Source organism: Syngnathus acus, chromosome 20, assembly GCF_901709675.1.
Source record: "Syngnathus acus chromosome 20, fSynAcu1.2, whole genome shotgun sequence".
NCBI classification, from domain to species: Eukaryota; Metazoa; Chordata; class Actinopteri; order Syngnathiformes; family Syngnathidae; genus Syngnathus; species Syngnathus acus.
The window spans coordinates 8,385,627-8,404,839 of record NC_051104.1 but is presented as its reverse complement, the minus strand read 5'-3'; the positions used below and the strand labels follow the sequence as shown (position 1 = coordinate 8,404,839).

General features: G+C 50.4%; 1 protein-coding gene across 2 annotated transcripts in view; it reads right to left on the bottom strand.

The window, feature by feature from the left end:
• Nucleotides 1-19,213, bottom strand: part of dlgap1b (discs, large (Drosophila) homolog-associated protein 1b) — a 34,764-nt gene that overhangs the window by 11,356 nt on the left and 4,195 nt on the right. For both annotated transcript variants that reach the window (XM_037279300.1, XM_037279299.1), the window contains exons 2-6: nt 12,387-12,462; nt 6,895-7,880; nt 5,883-6,103; nt 5,186-5,363; nt 3,801-4,074 (exon numbers count right to left, since the gene is read on the bottom strand). In XM_037279300.1, the coding sequence (XP_037135195.1) occupies nt 3,801-4,074; nt 5,186-5,363; nt 5,883-6,103; nt 6,895-7,875 (1,654 nt within the window). In that variant the 5' untranslated portion in view covers nt 7,876-7,880; nt 12,387-12,462. The remainder of the gene's footprint in view (nt 1-3,800; nt 4,075-5,185; nt 5,364-5,882; nt 6,104-6,894; nt 7,881-12,386; nt 12,463-19,213) is intronic.

The following is a 19,213-nucleotide window of genomic DNA, read 5'->3' as shown; positions in this document are numbered from 1 at the left end:
GACAGAGCGAGGGAGGAACAAGGATGAGTGACGTTGCGCTTCCTGTGTCAAAAGACGTCCAAACATCAGCCTCCCTCCCTCCCTCTCTTAATGGCTGGCATCAAAGTGCCGCACGAGGCCCAATTCAGGCCACGTAAAACTTGAAAAGCCAACAGTCTAGATTCTTTCTCTATTCCTTAATCACAGACAAGTCTCAAAGGGCTTCACATGGGCAAAGTTGACAATTATTCTCAACATCCCCTGATCTTAACTCTAAAGTGTAACTATTGATGCTTGCTTTTAGCATGTTAATGGGCTTTTCCATTACGATGTTAGCATGAAGCTAGCGGGCAAAATGGTTCACTTGTTTTAAATACTGTACAATGTTGATTCGTTCCTTAGGTTTAATGTTTAAGTTGGCAACTAGAAGGGGCGCCAAAGAGCTCGATGCCTCTTATTAATGTTTCGGGGCTGTTTATTTCATTGTATTAAAATAACCTGTTGGAAGAATTACTCAGCTCAGCTTTTACTTGACTTTAAAATTGCACGCTAGGTTGCACGCTGCTGCTGCGGCGGCGTCATGTGAAATCATTTAGTCTTGCATTTTCGTGTCCTTGAATTGAAAAGTATAGTTTGTGCGCGAGTTTCTGTGTCCCATGGCTTTTATACCAAGTTGGCCACGGCTGAGGCTATATTGACCTCTACTGGAGGAAACGATCATTGCAAGTCTGGCCAGGTCACAACACTACATTGAATTTGAAGCCTGGCTAAAAAAGACAATAAATAAACAATCTGCCCGATGCGGTCATGAATCTGGCAGCAAAAGACGTGAATGACTAGTGTGAATGAATCCAGGCCACTGCAAGTTCCCACTGGCTCGCATTCTCAGACTGCCGTGACAGGCAGGGCGACGTCATTACACAGATACACATGCGCACGCACCAGCGTAGGACGAGGGTTTATCTTGACAAGCTTCCCGTTGGGGCTTGATGCCCGCAGCGACAAACGCAAATACCAATGGAGGTATTTTGACGAGGTTTTTTTCGATGACGCAAAGCCTACTAAAAGCCGTTAGGAACTTTTGTATCGTGCACCAAGTGTGAACAGCCCTGTGGGGTTTTCTTTTTTTCCAAATGCTGAAGAATGAGGATTGGAATATTGTCTGTCTCCACGTGTTGCTTCACCTCTTGTGTTCATGTACGGGAAATATTCCTACTACTTTTTTTCTTTCAACGTGCAGTATTAACATTTTGTAAAAGGGGTTGCACACACATTTTTTGCTGCTGCTCCTCCATATTAGCATTGCTGCTCTCTGTCTCTCTCTCTGTCTGTCTGTCTCTCTCTGTCTGTCTCTCTCTCTGTGTCTTCACCAGGCCCCTTTTCTCCCCTCACACCATCAAAGCCAACGGAGTGACAACATTAAGCAGGTGTGAGTGGAAGCGAGCTGTTTAATTCTCGCTTTGAATACTAATTCCACCCGGGGGGCTTTGATGGGCTAACACACAGGTGCCGCCGCTCGCTCACATGTACGGACGGACGCCGCTGAGATCCGGCCGGGCCTGTAATTAAAGTCAGACGAGGAAGTGAGTGGGACTGACTGCGAGGGAGGGACAAAGACGTACGTATTCCTGCACTGCGCTGCGCTATTGGACGCCGTTTGACGTGAATGACTTGCAGGTAGTTGCTCTACTTGTGTCTGTCCACCACAGCGTGACGTGTTGGCGCTTGGCGGCCAGCACACCAAAGTCTCGACTCGAGTCAAGTTGGGCGAGAGGCGTGACTTGTGCCATGTTTCACTGACTATGCTAAAATGTTCAAAGTTAAGTTGGATTTGTGTTGAAGTCAATTTTTCTGCCACTAGGTGGCGGTAGCGTCTCGTGTTGGACATTGGACAGGACAGCATCTAGAGTTTTCTTTTCAAATTAAGGGCAAAGTAATTGGAACATAAAACAACCGGAGGACTGACTATATTGCATTGGAATCACTTGAGTGAGTCAGATCAGTGGCAATTTTGTGATGCTGAGCTAGGATGTGTGACGCGCTAGCCACACTTCTTCCTGGCACCTGTCACAGGCGCACACCAAAATAGCAGCAGGCGGAGGCCGCTCAACAATTCCCAGCAACCACGTACGAAGCACAAGTAGGTTGAGCAAATAAATCAGCTCGTAATATTCTTGGACTTTTTTGGTCTTTGCTTTGTTCTAATCAGATACAGTGAGTGATTGGAAAAATAGGCTGTTTAATGATATGAATATTTGATATTTAAGATTTAACGATGCTTTCTCATATTTTAAATAGTTTAAGATGCCCAGTTTGAGGATGAACGAGCACAATAAAACAGGGATGGGCACGGCATATGTCAGGTTTTAAGCAAAGCACAACAACACATCCGTGCGTTTGTTTTCGGAATAAAAGCATTAAGCGTTTAACTACTACGGTAGCGCACTGTAAAGCACGACACCCAGTAGCAAAGTGTACCATGTTTAGAATGCTGTTTAGTCAAAAAGCTACCTTAAATTGTTAAAGAAACTCGCGAGCGGCCAAGCCCACGTGGCTGCCTTTTACTTTGAAGGCCACGTCACCCCGCTTCCTGTTTTCGTGTACTCCACGCCGGCAGCTAGCCACATAAACAAGCAAAACACAGCGACTCGCTCGCTCGTCCTATTTACTTCATTTTTACTTCTACTCACAATAGCGAAAGCAGTCATCGCACATGCCGTAGAAACAGCTGAAAAGGGCCATGGTGGCTTAGCTCTCGGTGCCACCGTCTGCAGCGACCAACAGAGTCCTGAGTCCGACGGACCGACGGGGAGGTGGGCTCATGTGTCAGAACTCGGAACGCGGTATCCAACCCAACCCCCTTCAATGGGGCAAAAGTGGGGAAGTGAGGGTTATTTTCATCGTGGTACCCATGCTCCCTCGAGTGGTTTGAAAAAGAATCGCAGGACAAATGCAAACTGAATTGTATTGAACGTTCTAATAGAATTCCTTGGCATTTAATTCTTAAAACGTAACGAGGTTTTATTTGTGGTTTATCTCTATTTGATTTTGTGATTATTTGTCATTCCTATATTTAAGCACAGTATTGATCTTCAAACTGTGTATAACGTCGGAATCCCTGAACCTAAAATTTCTGACTGCATTATATTCAGTATGCTTTTCGAAACATAAAATAGATATTAAAATGCATTTTACCAACTGAATGATTATATTATTTCATAATGTACGGCGTATTTCTATACTTAATCATTTGATTTACTTCATTCTTTATTTCTGACATTTCTTTTGTTATCGTTTATATTTTTGGGGTGGACGACCGATGCAAGCTGTTTGCATTTTTTACGTTTGAGTCACTGCACAATGAAAGGAAAGAAAAGCAAATCAAGTACGCCGGCGCGCAGCCACACATGCGTGCTCCTAAATAATTTGCCCATCCATATATTGTACATGACGTTCCTGAATAGACAATTGGGGCTTTCTGTGCAAAAAGGGAAACACTCCTCAGACTCCACTTATATTTTGATGTTTTGTCTTTCTAGTTTTTTGGCACGTGGAGGCAGCTCCAGTTAATATCGATGACCCTTTTCAATGGGCACAGTTAAAGAAAGAAAGAAAGAAAGAAAGAAAGAAAGAAAGAAAGAAAGAAAGAAAGAAAGAAGCGACTTTGATGGCTGCTCTTTCAACGTCAAATGGACAAACTTATCGAGACAGCTCTCGGCGGCGTCTCCGTTCTTACATCATCTTCCTGAAATCTTTCTCGAGCTGACCACGCATGAATGTTTAACCCGGCCGTCCGTCCCTGGAGAGAGTTGAAGACCAACCTGTGCTGCTCTGGATGGTTCTGACAGTGGTGGTGGTGCGCGGGGGCGATCCCGCCTTGCGGTTGGCTCCGCCTCCTCCACGCCCCGGGGCCTCTTCCTTCTCTTCGTCCTGCGAGCAGCCCTTCTCGATGGCGCGCACGTAGCTGTGGCTGCGCACGCGGAAGCAGCCGGCGGGCACGGGCAGATCCAGCGCGTCCACCGCCTGCGACTCCATCTCGCTGAACACCGCCTCGCACACCGCTTCGATCTGCCCGTTCACCTCCACTTCGCTCACCTGTAAACCACGAGGACAGAAGAAGCAATAACGCAACGATATTACTTGTCAGTGACTTCAGCATGCGCAAACAATAATAAAGTGGATATTGCCGCGGAAGTCTCGGGTTATTATAAAAAGGTTCTATTGACCACGTTGAGAAATGCAAGCCCCTGGCCGTATTCGAGCGTCTTCACGACGGATGGCGCACTTGGCTTTGTCACCCGAGGCTCCGTAGGTGCCAACGTAATTGTCGTGAAAGCTGGCGTGCATTTAGCAACCGAGACTCTCACGATGCCACTCTGCCACGGGGACTGGATACATGTGGACGCTTTGCTTTCGGAGGCGTGGCCTAACGCCCAGAACACTGCATGCACTTTTTGTCACAAATCAAAAAGAACGCTTGGTTATCAAAGAAAAACTTTTCTTACACTTGACAGTATCTTTTATCAGCCCTCCATCGTGTAATCAAGGCCTATGCTCATCACAATTTGGATTCAATTCCAGTTTGAATTATTCATAACCACAAGATTGCTTTTTTTTTCTCTCATCTCAGTATGTTGGCCATGGAAAATTCCAAAGAGAGGGATGCTGAGGTAAAATAGGGGCCTTCTGTGCATCTTGTCTAATTAGCCATTCCAAGTTCCAGCAGAGCAGCACATACGCACGCACAAAGGGTCCAAGTGGGAGATGGGGGGGCTTAGTTTCTCTTCAAACTTTGTGGAAAGATGACCTGATTGTGAATTCAAGCCTCGGGAAAGCTTGCGATGGGGAAGATAGCATTCCCGCCCTCCCGCACCACCTTACTGGATATAGCAAAAGACAGCAGCTCGCTTGTAGGTCCAGGGAGGATTTTCCCAAGGATCCAACATCTATTAAACATGAGTAGCATGTGTAAAGACCAAATGAATTCCAAAAGGTGGTGCCAAGAAACCAAATTGAGGAATTGCCGTGGCCTTTTATTGGCGCCATTTGTCACTGAGGAGTTTTCAAAGGAAAAGACAATTCATTGCAAAGGATTTTGTGGACCCCCCAGGGGTTCAGTGACCCCAATTTGAGAACCAAATGGCGTGGGAGGAGGACGTGTGTAAGTGTGTGTGAGTGTGCGTGCGTGCGCGCGCGCACGTCTAACCTGGCTGATGGTGCTCATGGCTCTCATGTAGCTTTCGTTTCGGGAGCGGAACTTGGGCGAGGCCAGCAGCCCCGCCGGGTCCAAGCTGTCCAGGCTCCTATTGATAGAAACCTGGCTCACCGCCCGCAGATAGCTGTGACTCCTGATCTGCAGCTTGGGCGAGTGCTCCGTGGAAATCCTGAAGCAGGAAGAGAGCAGAAAAGCAGGAAGAGAAAAAAAAAAAAAGGCATCAGTCCACAACGGCTTGATGAATCCTTTTTGAAACATTGGGGTCCTTCAACCTAAATGTTTTTCTCCATAGCCAAAAGGATGAAAAACGTGTTATGAGAAGGATGTACTTTGAATACGGACGGGGCTTTTCCTTCTGTTGGACAATTGGCCATTTTCTCGCCCGCTTTCCTTCTCTCTCCTGATTTGATTGACGGAAAATCAGGTCAAAGAAGAATCGATCCAGCGCCACCGATTACGTACGGGCCGGCCCAATAATGTCCATTGAGGCCACCTGCATGGCGCCAGCGCTGGACAATCACCTTGGCCTCAGCCGCTCGCAGTTAGAGGGGAGGGGGGCGGGGCTGGCTGCTCTGCGGACGGAACAAGCGGCGATGAGGAGCATCGGCCAATGGCAAATCAAGACCCTCCCTGCTGGCAATTTGTGGTCCATTCAAAGCCCCAAAGGGGAGGCAAAGTAGGCGCTTACTTGAGCGTGGTCATCTCGGTGAGCGACGGCTGCGTGGCCTTCAGGTAGCTGGCCCGCCGCGCCTGCGCCTTGGGCGAAGGTTCGGGGCCGCAGTCCGAGTCGTCGCCGTCGTCCTCCTCCTCGGCCATGGCTTTGACGTAGCTGCCGCTTCGCATCCTCCGGCAGGGGATCTGCTGGTCCTTGCCCAGCGGGCAGAAAGCGCCCCAGTCATCCTGAGGCACCTGCGCGCGCAGCGGGAAGGATGGCTGGCATCAAAATCCCATTTGCCATCAATGCTAACCCGTAAGGCCCCAACTAACCCTGACCACCCAAAAGTATTTTGCTCATAGTTTTTGCTCTGTCCTCCCAATGCGCTTCGATTATTGATGGTCCTCGGGCGCCGTCTCCCGCTCCACTGACTTTCCGCGCAGTCTGACAAAGGTAAGCCAGATAACCAAGGACAAAGGATGGGGAGGAGGAGGAGGGGGGAATAAATGAATCAAAATAACCGCATTGGCAATGTGAGCGAGTCTCACCAAGTCAATGAGACGCTGAGCCACTTCATACGAAGATCGGAGCTCGGCTAAGACTCCACCGTCGGCTAAATAAGGTCGACGCTCGGTAATCAGATCGACACGTGACTTTGCTTTGGCCGCCGTCCGAGCGCAGCCCGCAACATCTCGGCTCAATTTCTCTGGTTGCCGGAGCGACTTTTGTTCCCTGAACCGGGCTCTTAAAATGCGGTTTCCCTCAATCTTTTCAGACGTCCTCCTCAGCGGCCGCGCTTTGCTCTTTCTCAGAGAGCCGCCGGTAAGGTTTTCATCTTCACCGCGCCTTTGCGGTTTTGCTCAAGGCCCGACGAGCACACGCAAACGGCCGCCCGCGTATGAATAGCTCCGTGCAAAAAGATACGTGCGCTTGCACGAGAGGACAAAAAAATGAGTTTGATGAGAAACGTCCTGATGACCATGAGGTCAAAAGACGAATGGAGACATGCAAGAGGGGCGTCGCTCGCTCGCTCGCTCGGTCCTACCTGCAGGAAGTGGCAGGAGGCGCGTCCCCGCTCGCCTTTGGCTAGCTCTTGATCTAGGTTGACAGAGGCCTTCTGGTAGACCTCCCGTGCCCGGCTCACCGTCAGAGTGGAAGACCACGAGCTCTTCTCCGTTAGCGGCGGGCGGGAGCAGGACGAGCACTTGACGTCGTTGTTGCTGCGGGACGTCTTGAGCGAGTGGGCGCTGATGGTGTTGTACGACTCCATAAAGTACTGCGACTGCGACTTTTCCGGGCAGCGGCGCCCCACCGTCATGACGCCCGACGGTTGGTAGAGGCACATCTCCCGGTCCAGGGTGTCATCTGAGCTCCAGTAGCCGGAGATGGCGCTCCGCATCTTTGGCTCCGACTTGGAGCGGTCTTTGTTTTTGCCGCGCTTGTTGTGTTTCAGGGTTCCCGACGAAGACGGCGGCGGGTCGTCGGGGCTGGATTTGCCGCCGCCGTTCAGCCTCCCGCTCGGGGCGGATCCCGAAGGCCCCTCCAGGGAGTGGGACTTGGTGAAAAGCTTCTGGACCGTGTGAACCAGGTGGCGGATTCGCCCGGGGCTGTCGCTGCGTTGGTGTTCCACCACGGCCGTGCGCTTGTACTGCAGCGTGTGGTAGCCTTCCCGTCGCACGGAAGCTCGCTGATCCGACTGCTCCGGCGGGTTACGGGAGAGCCGCTCGTTGTTATTTTTGCCCTCCTCGCTCGCCGCCGTCAGAGCCCCGCCGCGCTGCTCCTTCAGCTCATGATGGGAGCTGTAATGTCTGCGAGGGAAGGTGCAGCTGGCCAGGTCCGGCGGGTAGCCGCCGCCGCCGCCACATTCCGACTGGAAGGAGCTGCGCTGGGTGTAGCACGGGCGAGGCTCGCCGCCCGGGTTCAGGAAGCGGGGCTGACCATCCAAGTGAGCGAGCGTCACCGAGTCGTAGGAAGCGCCGCCGCCGTGATGGTGAGCGTGGCTGCTGGACAAGCCTTTCATGGTCATGGTAGCTGGGTTAGGGTAACAATTGAGGAGGACGCAGAAAGCAGAGTTAGAAATATCAAAACGGGACACCCTGTCAACCTTTTATTTTTGTCCTTCCACACTTCAATATAGCAGCAGATTGATCTGCCTCCCCGTTTCCGCTCCAGCGCGTTTCGCCAGGGTCGAGGAGCCTTCCTTATTTTCCAACAATTAACAATGTAATGAGAAAAAAAAAATTGCCTCAGCTCGGGTTCATCCGAGCTAAAATCCGCCGCTTATTTTCGGAATAGCGTCTCTCTCGCTCGCTCACTCCCTCGCTCACTCCCTCGCTCACTCCCTCGCTCACTCCCTCGCTCACTCCCTCGCTCACTCCCTCGCTCACTCCCTCGCTCACTCCCTCGCTCACTCCCTCGCTCACACACACACACACACACACACACACACACACACACACACACACACACACACACACACACACACACACACACACACACACACACACACACACACACACACACACACACACACACACACACACACACACACACACACACACACACACACACACACACCACACACACACACACACACACACACACACACACACACACACACACACACACACACACACACACACACACACACACACACACACACACACACACACACACACACACACACACACACACACACACACACACACACACACACACACACACACACACACACACACACACACACACACACACACACACACACACACACACACACACACACCACACACACACACACACACACACACACACACACACACACACACACACACACACACACACACACACACACACACACACACACACACACACACACACACACACACACACACCACACACACACACACACACACACACACACACACACACACACACACACACACACACACACACACGAAAAGGTATTTATTTTTCCGCTCCTCCAATCCACCTTCTCGGAGCGCACGCAAGCGGAGAAGATAATCACTTCGGCGGTGGTTTCCGCTCCGAGAGAAAACTAATAGGCCAGCAAAAAGCATCTGACAGGGTCCACGACCTGGCCAGGCACACCCGGCGATAAACGACCCCGGCCGGCCTCGCCACGACATCCGTAGCCGACTGGAAGCTGTGCCGGGCTAACGAGACAATGATAAGACAACCCCCCCCCCCCAAGTCATTACTCCCATTTATAATGCGCAAGCAAAAGGCCACCGTGTTACGGCGAGGAAGCATAAAGAGGGCAAAATGAGACAGAGTAGGGCAATAAAAGACCCTGTTTTCACAAATAGCGAGCGGCTGGCTAGCTGGCTGGGGACACTCACTTGAGCAATTTTGGCTCTCACCCTGAGATGGCGCCAAATCAAGTCAAGTGTTGATTAGCAAAACCAGTCAACTAGCCAAAGGAATAAACGGAACAGTTTGGTGCCATTTTGTGGCATTGTCGTGGTGCTGAGTGGAACTTCATTTAGACAAAAAGAGTGCTTTGTTCCTGCTGGCATTTACAGGTCATAGGCCTACAACCTGTACAATTCACAAAAACAAACTGAGCTGCCTGCACAAGTGTGGGATGTTCTACCCGTCGTGTTCCATCCCTCGCTCTCACACACACGCACAAACAGACACACACACAGACACACACTTCTAGCGCGGCGCTAGCTACCGAGCATGTCCGGCCGAAGGTATTCATTGCGGTGGACAAGGGCTCCCTCCCTTCTGCTGGCCGCTGGAGCGGAGAATGTGACCTAAATAAAAGGGCCCTCGCGGTGATCCGCCAAGCAGCTGTCCGCACACCGCTGCGCTAAAGCTGAAAAGCTGAAGGTGGGTCACGCTGGCGTTACACACACACACGCGCACGCGCACACGCACACACGCACACCAACGCACAAACTGCGATGGCGCCTCCGCCTGGTAAAGTTGCTGAAGCAGAAGAGGAGGACCTGCTGCTTGCGTTGCGCTAGTCATACAGCCACCGGTGACGGACTGGGCGGACAGCTGCGCCTCCGTCTACGGGACGGATTCACGGCAGGCGTGAAACGAGAAAATCCTCGAGAGCGGCCATTCCCAACCACTGTGCCGCGAGAAATTAGCCGCGGGAAAATCCCCAATTGACTTCATTAAAAATGATTGTTTATTTACTTGGCCTATTTATGCCATGTTCTTCCGCTCGATGGAAGCAGGCACAAGGAGCGCAATCGGTGAAGGAAGCGAGAAATCGCCATGCTGCTAGCATCATCGCCATGCTGCTAGCATCATCGCCTTGGATCAACATCTCCCGCCGGCCAAGAGGGCAAAAAGCTAGGGGCAGTCATTAGCATTTCCGAGGCCTCGACGGTGAGGAAAAAAACTAAAACGTCACATTTGCATAGGTCGGAAACTTTGAGACAGAGCTTTGACGAATAATACGCGGATCAGCAGTAATTAGGTTTACGGGCTCAAATGTATTCGGTGGTTTCTCCAAGACAGAAAAAACAAAAAAGCAAGGATCAAAAAAGCTCATCTCAATCAACTTTAACCAATATGAATGAATATTTCACAAGATGAATATTTCAAACAAATGGAGAAACATGGAGACAGAGGCAGACGGAGGGAGACAAGAACAGCAATGTCAGGGAACATTTTCAAAGAAGGCGCTGGAAGCATTAAGGGACCTGCTGAATGTTCACATGATGTCAAAGTGCTTTTAAGCAATGACCGTCTCATTACTGCCGCCATGTTGCTCGACTGCTTTTTCGGGCAGTCGTTTACTTCAACCAACTTTTTATGAACCCGAGAATCTGTCCATTTTATTTACTGCGACATTACAAGTAGAACAGTTTAGTGGCTACTTGTTACTTTGCCTTGACGTGATGTCAGAGTGGAAATGAACTTATGTCAGCTAGCTAGTTAGCGTAACGTAAGAGAGAGAGAGAGAGAGAGAGAGAGAGAGAGAGAGAGAGAGAGAGAGAGAGAGAGAGAGAGAGAGAGAGAGAGAGAGAGAGAGAGAGAGAGAGAGAGAGAGAGAGAGAGAAGCATTACGGATTTGTTTACAGGTAACAAATGTAAACACGCAGAGTGGCGCAATGGGCAGGCTGCTGCCATTAAACCAGCATTCAGGCAACATATGTCCAATGCAACTTTAATGGCATCTTTGTCAAAACACTCGGCAACCAAACGGCTGCTTGGCATTCAAATTGAATCAGACGCATCATAAATAAAAGTCCGCGCGGACGGACGGCTGGCTGGCTGGCTGGCTGGCGGCTTTTGCGGGACAGCTCCTTTGTTACTAGCAAACTAATTAGCCGCACTGTGACAAATGGAGTTAAGTCACAGCTCACGGGCATTTTCTGCCCACTACATTTCCTCCGGCGTTTGCCGCTATTTGAAGGCCGACCACCGAAAAGTGAGCGAGGTTAAGGTTTCCACTTTACATTTGAAATGTCTAAAACAGAAATGCATTTCCGCAAATAGTGGCCATTCATTAGCTGATATATTGATCGTTAGCTAGCGACGCTTTCTATCGTAAAATACACGCAAGCCAAGCCAAGCCAAGCCAAGGCAAGGCAAGGCAAGCCAAGGCAAGGCAAGGCAAGGCAAGGCAAGGCAAGCCAAGGCAAGGCAAGGCAAGGCAAGGCAAGGCAAGGCAAGGCAAGGCAAGGCAAGGCAAGGCAAGGCAAGGCAAGGCAAGGCAAGGCAAGGCAAGGCAAGGCAAGGCAAGGCAAGGCAAGGCAAGGCAAGGCAAGGCAAGGCAAGGCACTGCTGTATTTGTGAAGAAAGGAAAAAAGTCAATAGAAATTTTGTGGGAATAAACGAGGCATTTGGTTTTAAGGCCAAATGGCTCATTACACCACTCTTGGGCTGCCTGTTAGCATTAGCACGGCTTTGACGCTAACGCTTCTCGGCATTGTCGACGCAACGCGCACACACCCGCTACGAACAATATGAACATTCTATGAGGATTAAAAAAATAAATAAAAAATCCCCCTCCCCCACGGAACGCTTGGCTTAAATTATGCAGGTCCATGTGTTAACTTTAATTGACTCGACGGCGTTTGCGCGTCTCGCGGGCGACACCGCCGCTCCCGAAACAGCGGCGCTAATGGCGAGGCGGCTTCTGTTTTATTATCTGCTACGAGGAGTCGGAGCACAGTACAAATGCCACAGGGAGACAAACAGGCAAATTCGAACGGCACGGGGTCACGGCCACCGTTTGACACCTAGCGCGTGCACGCACGCACGCACGCACAATTTGGTCACGTCGCCTTCTCTCAGCTTTTAGACTTTGTTTGTAATTAGCGCGCCAAATGCACGGGACCGATGTGGGCAAAATTGTGCGTACGGCGCGGAAAGGCAACACTAACGCTAAATGGGTCCCCGAGTGAATATATTTGCATGGATTAGTGTTCTACGTGGATTGCCTTTAAAAAGTAAACAGCAATTAAAATGCAGAATTGGAAAAGGTGACTTTTCACACCTGATTTGGGAGCGTTTTCAAAGCATAGCAATCTCACCGCACACACTGACCTGCGTCAACGTCTCAACTTGGGCATCTTGTCGTTGCATTGTGCCGCCTTTGCTCAGCGCTCGCTCATCTCTCCACCTGCAAAGCCAACCAAAAGACCAGAGTGGGTGACTGAGGAAGCCGCCAGCGTCAATCAAAACCACACGTGGTGGTGGTGGTGGTGGTGGTGGCGGCGGCGCTGGCTTGTTTTCTTTCAGCTTTCCCGCGGCTGAATTCTCATTTGGAGGATTAAAAAAAAAAAAAATCCCAGACGAAAGGAAATCGAAACGCTCCGTCAAAAAAGTGGTGAGATTAGACCACCTGAAAATGTGGCTGTGAGAAGAACGAGCAAAGAGCAGTCGTGTTTGGCCGCGGCGCTTTTGTTCTGTTCTCAATATCCAAGCAATCCACAGGCGGCTTGGAGGAACAACTGTACCAAACCAAAACAAAGAGAGACGTAACAAACTCCACCAACTAAAAATCAGGGCAAAAAAACGAGTGCAGGATAAATAAGTACGTGTGTGTGTGTGCGTGCGTGCCTCCATATGCTACAGCACGATACGAAATATGCCTCTCTGTATTCATAAATCTCCTGAGGCACAATCAATGGTTGAAAGCGATACATAAAAGATGAGCTAGTTTGACCTCTGCTCTGGAAAGGAGGAGGACACAGAGAGAGACAGAGAGCGAGAGACAGAGACAGAGAGAGACAGAGAGAGAGACAGAGAGATTTTGCACAGCGATATGGACTTGGTCAGGGCGCGCTTTGAAGTCGAGGCACATGAGGATGGATGGATGGATGGATGGATGGATGGATGGAAGGAAGGAAGGAAGGAAGGAAGGAAGGAAGGAAGGAAGGAAGGAAGGAAGGAAGGAAGGAAGGAAGGACGGACGGACGGACGGACGGACGGGGGCTGCTCGCTATGAGTCAGCAAGCGACAACAGCCCGGCCCGGCCCGGCCCGGCCCCAGGAGAATGACACAGAAGCGCAATTTAAGAGATCCCGACCTTGGCGATGATGTCAAAATAAGTTCCACTTGCAATGACACTTTGGGCTGATTTCAATCATGAATTTGAATCCAAGTCCAAAACATCCGTACATTTGCTCTTACCCTCGCCAGTGAGCGATCTGTCCCTGGATGCACATGAGGCCTTGCCAAAAGCAAAAGTGCCCAGCAGACGTGGTGGCAGAAGCGCATTACGTGCAGCTGTGTTCATGTTAGCCAAATGGATCCCAACAGCAATGAAGGAGTTCCAAAGACGGTGGCCCGCTCGCTCAGTTCTTAATGATCTGGCACTCGCCGTCAGTGGCGCCCGGCAGCTCGTAAGCTAAGCTAACTTGACCCTGGCTTGGCTAAAAAGACGCCATTGTGGCACTATTCAGAATGGCGCATGATTATAAATAATGGCAGAGAATGCTGTCCAGCTTCAGCAAAATAGCGGCGTTAGCCATGCTAAGCTAGCATTAGCGCTGTAAAGCGCTTTATTTCCCTCCTCCTCTTTGCAATAATATGACTTCTACGAGTCTCTCTGTTCTGTTCCTTTGTCCCACCCCATGCTTAATCGGTGTTCCTCGCCGCCCTCACTATATCTGTATCTATCCTCCCTCCCCCCCTCCCTCCCGCAGACAATCTCGCCGCATCTTTCCACGGCTCATCACTCTCGCCGGCTCGGTCAAAATAACAGCCGCTATCTATCAGAACATTTTTTATAACCGGGGGGCAATTTTGCGGAGGAGCCGGGCGGCCGGCTGGGCCTCTCGCCGTCTTGTAGTGCAGCCAAGCGCTGTCATTTTAACAAGAAATCTGATGCGGGCCGGGTTGGCGCTTTCATCTGAACACGCGGATGAGGGAGGGCTGTACGCTAAAGAGGCCGGAAAGAAGGAAGCGGGCGAGGCGAGGCGAGTTGAGGCGAGGCGATGAAGCCCGCTCGCAAGCTCATCAGGCCAAATCAATGCAAACTAATCCCGAGCCAATTAAGGAACGTCCTCCGAGCGGCTGCAACCCGTATCAATTTCTTTCCCACTTCTCGCTGTGAACTCATTGATTTGAGCGCCCGGTGCGGAAGGCAGACAAATGAGGGAATGTGCTTTGGTTGGAAGTTTTTTTTTTTTTCTTTCCCTTTTCTAAAACCTCTTTCAAAACTACTTGGCCGGTGATTTGCACAAGATGATGAAAAGGTTCAAGGTAGTGGAAACAAAAATGGCGGATTGTACTTTAGCACAATGTTAGTGTTCCAAAGGTATTTGATCAGTTGAGAGTGTTGAAGCTGGCTGGGCTGCCTCCCACAACACGCAGGGCAGGGCAGGGCAGGGCAGGGCAGGGCAGGCGAAACAAAGAAACAAGCGGATTGAAGTCAATGAAGGAGAGGAGAGAAAAAGGAGCATCAATCTTGAGGGATTTAGCTCAGATTTAGGGGGGGGGGAATGCTTTTATAATCTGTATTTAAATACAAATCAGAAGGGATCAAGCTGAGTGACTTTAAGAGCAGAAGCCAGCCAGCCAGCCAGCCAGCCAGCCAGCCAGCCAGCCAGCCAGCCAGCCAGCCAGCCAAGAGTCGCTTGCTAGGAGATTCAAAACACAGCCGTGCGAGTTTGAGCCCGGAACGGACAAACTCCATCGTTACGAGGCGCTGCCAAGGTGAGCCGCTCAGATAGGTCGGCACGGCCGGCCGGCCTATCTGAGCTGGCCGAGCGAGAGCGCTGCGCAAGGTTAAAAGTTCACGGCGTACTGCTGCCAAGTAAACAGATTAATAAAACATGAGCGCCCATTTTCTGGCTGTGCTGAGGTTCTTTTTTTTGTTTTTTTTCTGCACTAGACTACAAATGTACTTCGTACAGTGGCTCCAGCCGGGGGCGGCGCGTTCCTGCACGCCTGGCTTCTTATGTGGAGCCTTTGACAGCTCCTGGGAAGGAAAGACACGCACAGTCACAAAGGAGGGAGGGCGAAGTGGGGGGATGTAAACATCATTTGGATGCGGAGGCACGCTCCTCCCTCCATCTGCTCTCACATATGAACACGTTTCAAAACGTTCTTTTAGCACGCTCGAAACATCCGCTACGTGGTGATCTACATCTAGCTCGGAGAAACATCTGCATCTGGAGCAAAGGTTGTCAAAATGAGGCTGAGACGGACAACGCTGCTGCAAAAATAATGGCACCAATTAACATGGAAAGTGCTGCGCTAAGGGATGGAGATGATGAGGATGATGAGGATGCATCCATTTTTAATTGAGCAATTTCAACTCGTCTCGCTAGAGTATGATCTGATATAAAAGCAAGCCATCCGTCACTCCATTAGGGACATTTGCGCCCTATTCATAAAACTAACAGAAATAAGTTGTATAATTGTCAATTGTGGATGTTCACTACATTTTCTACTTTGTCACAGCCAAGCGCACATTCCCCCGTTGTAAAAAGGTCAGAATGAAGAGTAGCCAGCCGCCTGCCATCCATGCTTAACACAGGCGCAAGTACGTGCGCGTGCGCACTTGCGTATACGCGCGCGCCGCTTCTCCCGCCTACACAGCAAATCATGATGACAGTGACTGCTCATCCCGCCGGCTGCCGCGAGCGACGTCAACGCTGGCCCAGATTTCATCCGATTATACAAATGACATCATCAAGTGTGTTTGGCTGCCCCGCCTACTCGCGCAAGCAAACATGTTTGCATTGCTCCGATGCGTCTCTCCAAATATATTGTAAAAAGCACCCGAGTGCGTGAAAGTCACCAAGAAGCGAGCAAACGAGCCAGCGAGCCAGCGAGCCAGCGAGCGGCTTTGGCCCTGCCTGCTCACGCAGAAGGTGCCTGCATCTGCTGATCTGCAGGCCACTCCGAGAACGTGGCCGTGTGCTTCTTCTGCATATCTATCTGTCCGGTAGAGACAGGCAGAAATTAGCCTCGCTGCTTGCTCTGCTCTGCTCTGCAGTACAACAACACGGATTGCTGCGCTGCGTTGCTCAGGTGGCGGCGTGCGTGACTCCCACTGTCACTGAAAATTAGCACACTTTGATGATCTTTACTGTCATGCCAAGACAACTTATCCTGTATGTTTGGAAATCGGTCAACCAAATAAGACGGAGAAAGGGCTAGTGATGGCAAAATAGAAATATATTTACGTCATCTTTTCTTTTTAACATGGCGTTCAGCAAATCGAATGAAAACAGTCGAGGCACCAAAATGGAACCCCATATGAAGTCTTCAGGCAACCAAGCCTATTTGCCAATACAGTACAGTATATGTTGAAAATGGATGGAGCGTGCCTGCCTGCACTAGTCCGGTCTTGTTGTTTACCCCCTAGAGGCTCGGCCGGCTTCAAAGCGTTGCGCTCGGTCGTGTGCGTTTGTGCGGCGGTGTGTCAGCGCCTGCAGCGTGGCGCCTCATCAGCGTGATTTGCAGCCGTGATGCCCATCCCCTTTTGATTCCCATCGACGTTTACAACCCTATGCAAATGTCAATTCTGCCCCTCCAATGTATATTCACCGCTAGTTTGCTAAGTACGCGCATCCCTTTTTTTTTTGTGCTCGGCAGCGGACACTTGCGTACAGGAGGCGTCGTCGAGATACTACAATCGCCCGCCGCCATAAAAACGATCATTACAGCAGACGAAGCCTTGAGGGAAGGAGGGAGGGAGGCAGTTTGGCGTTCACAGCCATCCTAAGCCCTTTCCCAGCCTGCCTGCGCACTCTTTTGTCGCTGCTCCGCCGGTTTGGATGTCCTCACGGATTTCATGCTTTCACGGTCTGGCAGGGGCTGGTGAGCTTTTGGAGGAATGAAAACAAATAACGGCATCTTCTCAACCATGTGCCAATTGCGCAATAAAGGCCTTCAAGTACGTCATGTTCCAGTCACATTTGAAATGACACACGCCATCAATTTGGTGCGCGGGTCGGCTTGGATTTCTTTCAAAGTTGGATTTCAATGGGAAGGTGCTCTTCAGAAATGAAGAGACAAAGTATTTTCCACTTTTTCTTCTCGGAATCGGAGCGGGACACCAGTTGAGCTCCCACCTAAACCCAGATGTCAGCTTCAAAGCTTGTCCCGACCCATTCCAGATGAAAATGAATATCGGATAGACATTTGAAAATGATCTGCGCCGATCTCGCGGTAGTGCTTTGATGTTGTAGTCAAAGCTACCGAGTCTGATGGCGACCATCAACGCAACGCCTAAGGCCGTTGGGAAAGGAAGAAGAGAAAGAAAGAAAGAAAGAAAGAAAGAAAGAAAGAAAGAAAGAAAGAAAGAAAGAAAGAAAGAAAGAAAGAAAGAAAGAAAGAAAGAAAGAAAGAAAGAAAGAAAGAAAGAAAGAAAGAAAGAAAGAAAGAAAGAAAGAAAGAAGCAAGTGCCGGCCAGCCTGGATTGAGAACAGATTGGATGTGGCAGCATATGCCAGCCAGCCAGCCAGCCAGCCAGCCAGCCAGCCAGCCAGCCAGCCAGCCAGCCAGCCAGCCAGCCAGCCAGCCAGCCAGCCAGCCAGCCAGCCGTAGTAAGATAACTTGGCTAGGCAATCTCAATGAAAAAAGAATCAAACCTGCACACAAAAAACACGCAAGAGCAGTGCAAAGGATGGGGCGCTGTCCTTGGTCCTGAACTCGTTTTCCAAGCGCCTGCAGACGCGTCCGTTCATTTGCCCCCTTGATATTTGAGACACACAGACTGACCAAAAAAGGCACAAAACCTGCTTCCCCTAAATCTCTTGTCCTGAACTCAATCCAAAGCCACTTTCATCACGTAGATGGAGATTATCCATCCTAAAAATGCCGCATGTCTCAGTGAAAGCACAGACAAAAGCGGTGAATGAATCTATATTGCTAAACAATAAGCCGGCTAATTGCCAAACTGCTCGCTCGCTCAGGACACAGACCTGACCTCCAGATGTCTATTTTCTGCTTAAATTTTCAAAAGGTATCATTCGTGTGTGAGTCTGAAAGTAGCAAAAGGGACCTTGATGGCACCAGAAGAGAACGTGAAGAAGATTGCCAGCCGTTTTTTCGTCAGCGAGAGCAGCAACCACCCAACCTCCCTTCTTCGGCATGCGTTTGCCGCTTATTTCATTTCAAAACGTGTCAAAGTCGTGCTACATTTGCTAATGATGCTAAGATTTAGAATGATCCATTTCAAATGGCTCACCAACAATCAATTGTTTGAAATTCCAATATTAGGAAGCACAAAGAATGGCTGCAAATGGCCTCAGAGCTAATCCTCTTCCGCTTCAAATGGACCAACCAAGCGTGACTACTGAAATAAGATGGAACTACAGCCAAGAAATTGTGCTTTGCAAAAAAAGGATTAGCGTGGAGGTGGACGGACGGATGGATCAGCGAACGCTCACAGGCATATATTCTTGATCCTCTGCCAAGACCAACTACTATTACTGCCGCACCAACAAGACGGGTGTCCAAAAGAAGCCTTGGACAAGCTCCGTCGCCATGAAAGCAAACAGAAGCAGACGCATAGGTGCTAAAGCTCCCATTTTGGCTGCTGCTTTGTATGGATAAACAACCGTGAGCACCACCAGCGAGCATTCACTCATTCACACACAGGCAAGCAGGCAAGACAGGCAAGGCAAGGCAAGGCAGGCAAGGCAGGCAAGGCAGGCAAGGCAGGCAGGCAGGCAGGCAGGCAGGCAGGCAGGCAGGCAGGCAGCCAGGCAGCCACGCAGGCAGGCGCGCAGGCAGGCGCGCAGGCAGGCGCCATCTGTCACGCCGTAACCTCGCCCAGCTTCACAGTCCCACGTGCTCGCTAATGGATCCATAACTTTGTTAGCACCTCATCACGCCGGCAGCTTAGCATGCGTGCCACCGCTAGATTTAGCGCCATGGCGCGGCGGCTGACCTCGGCCGTCACAGTGTCC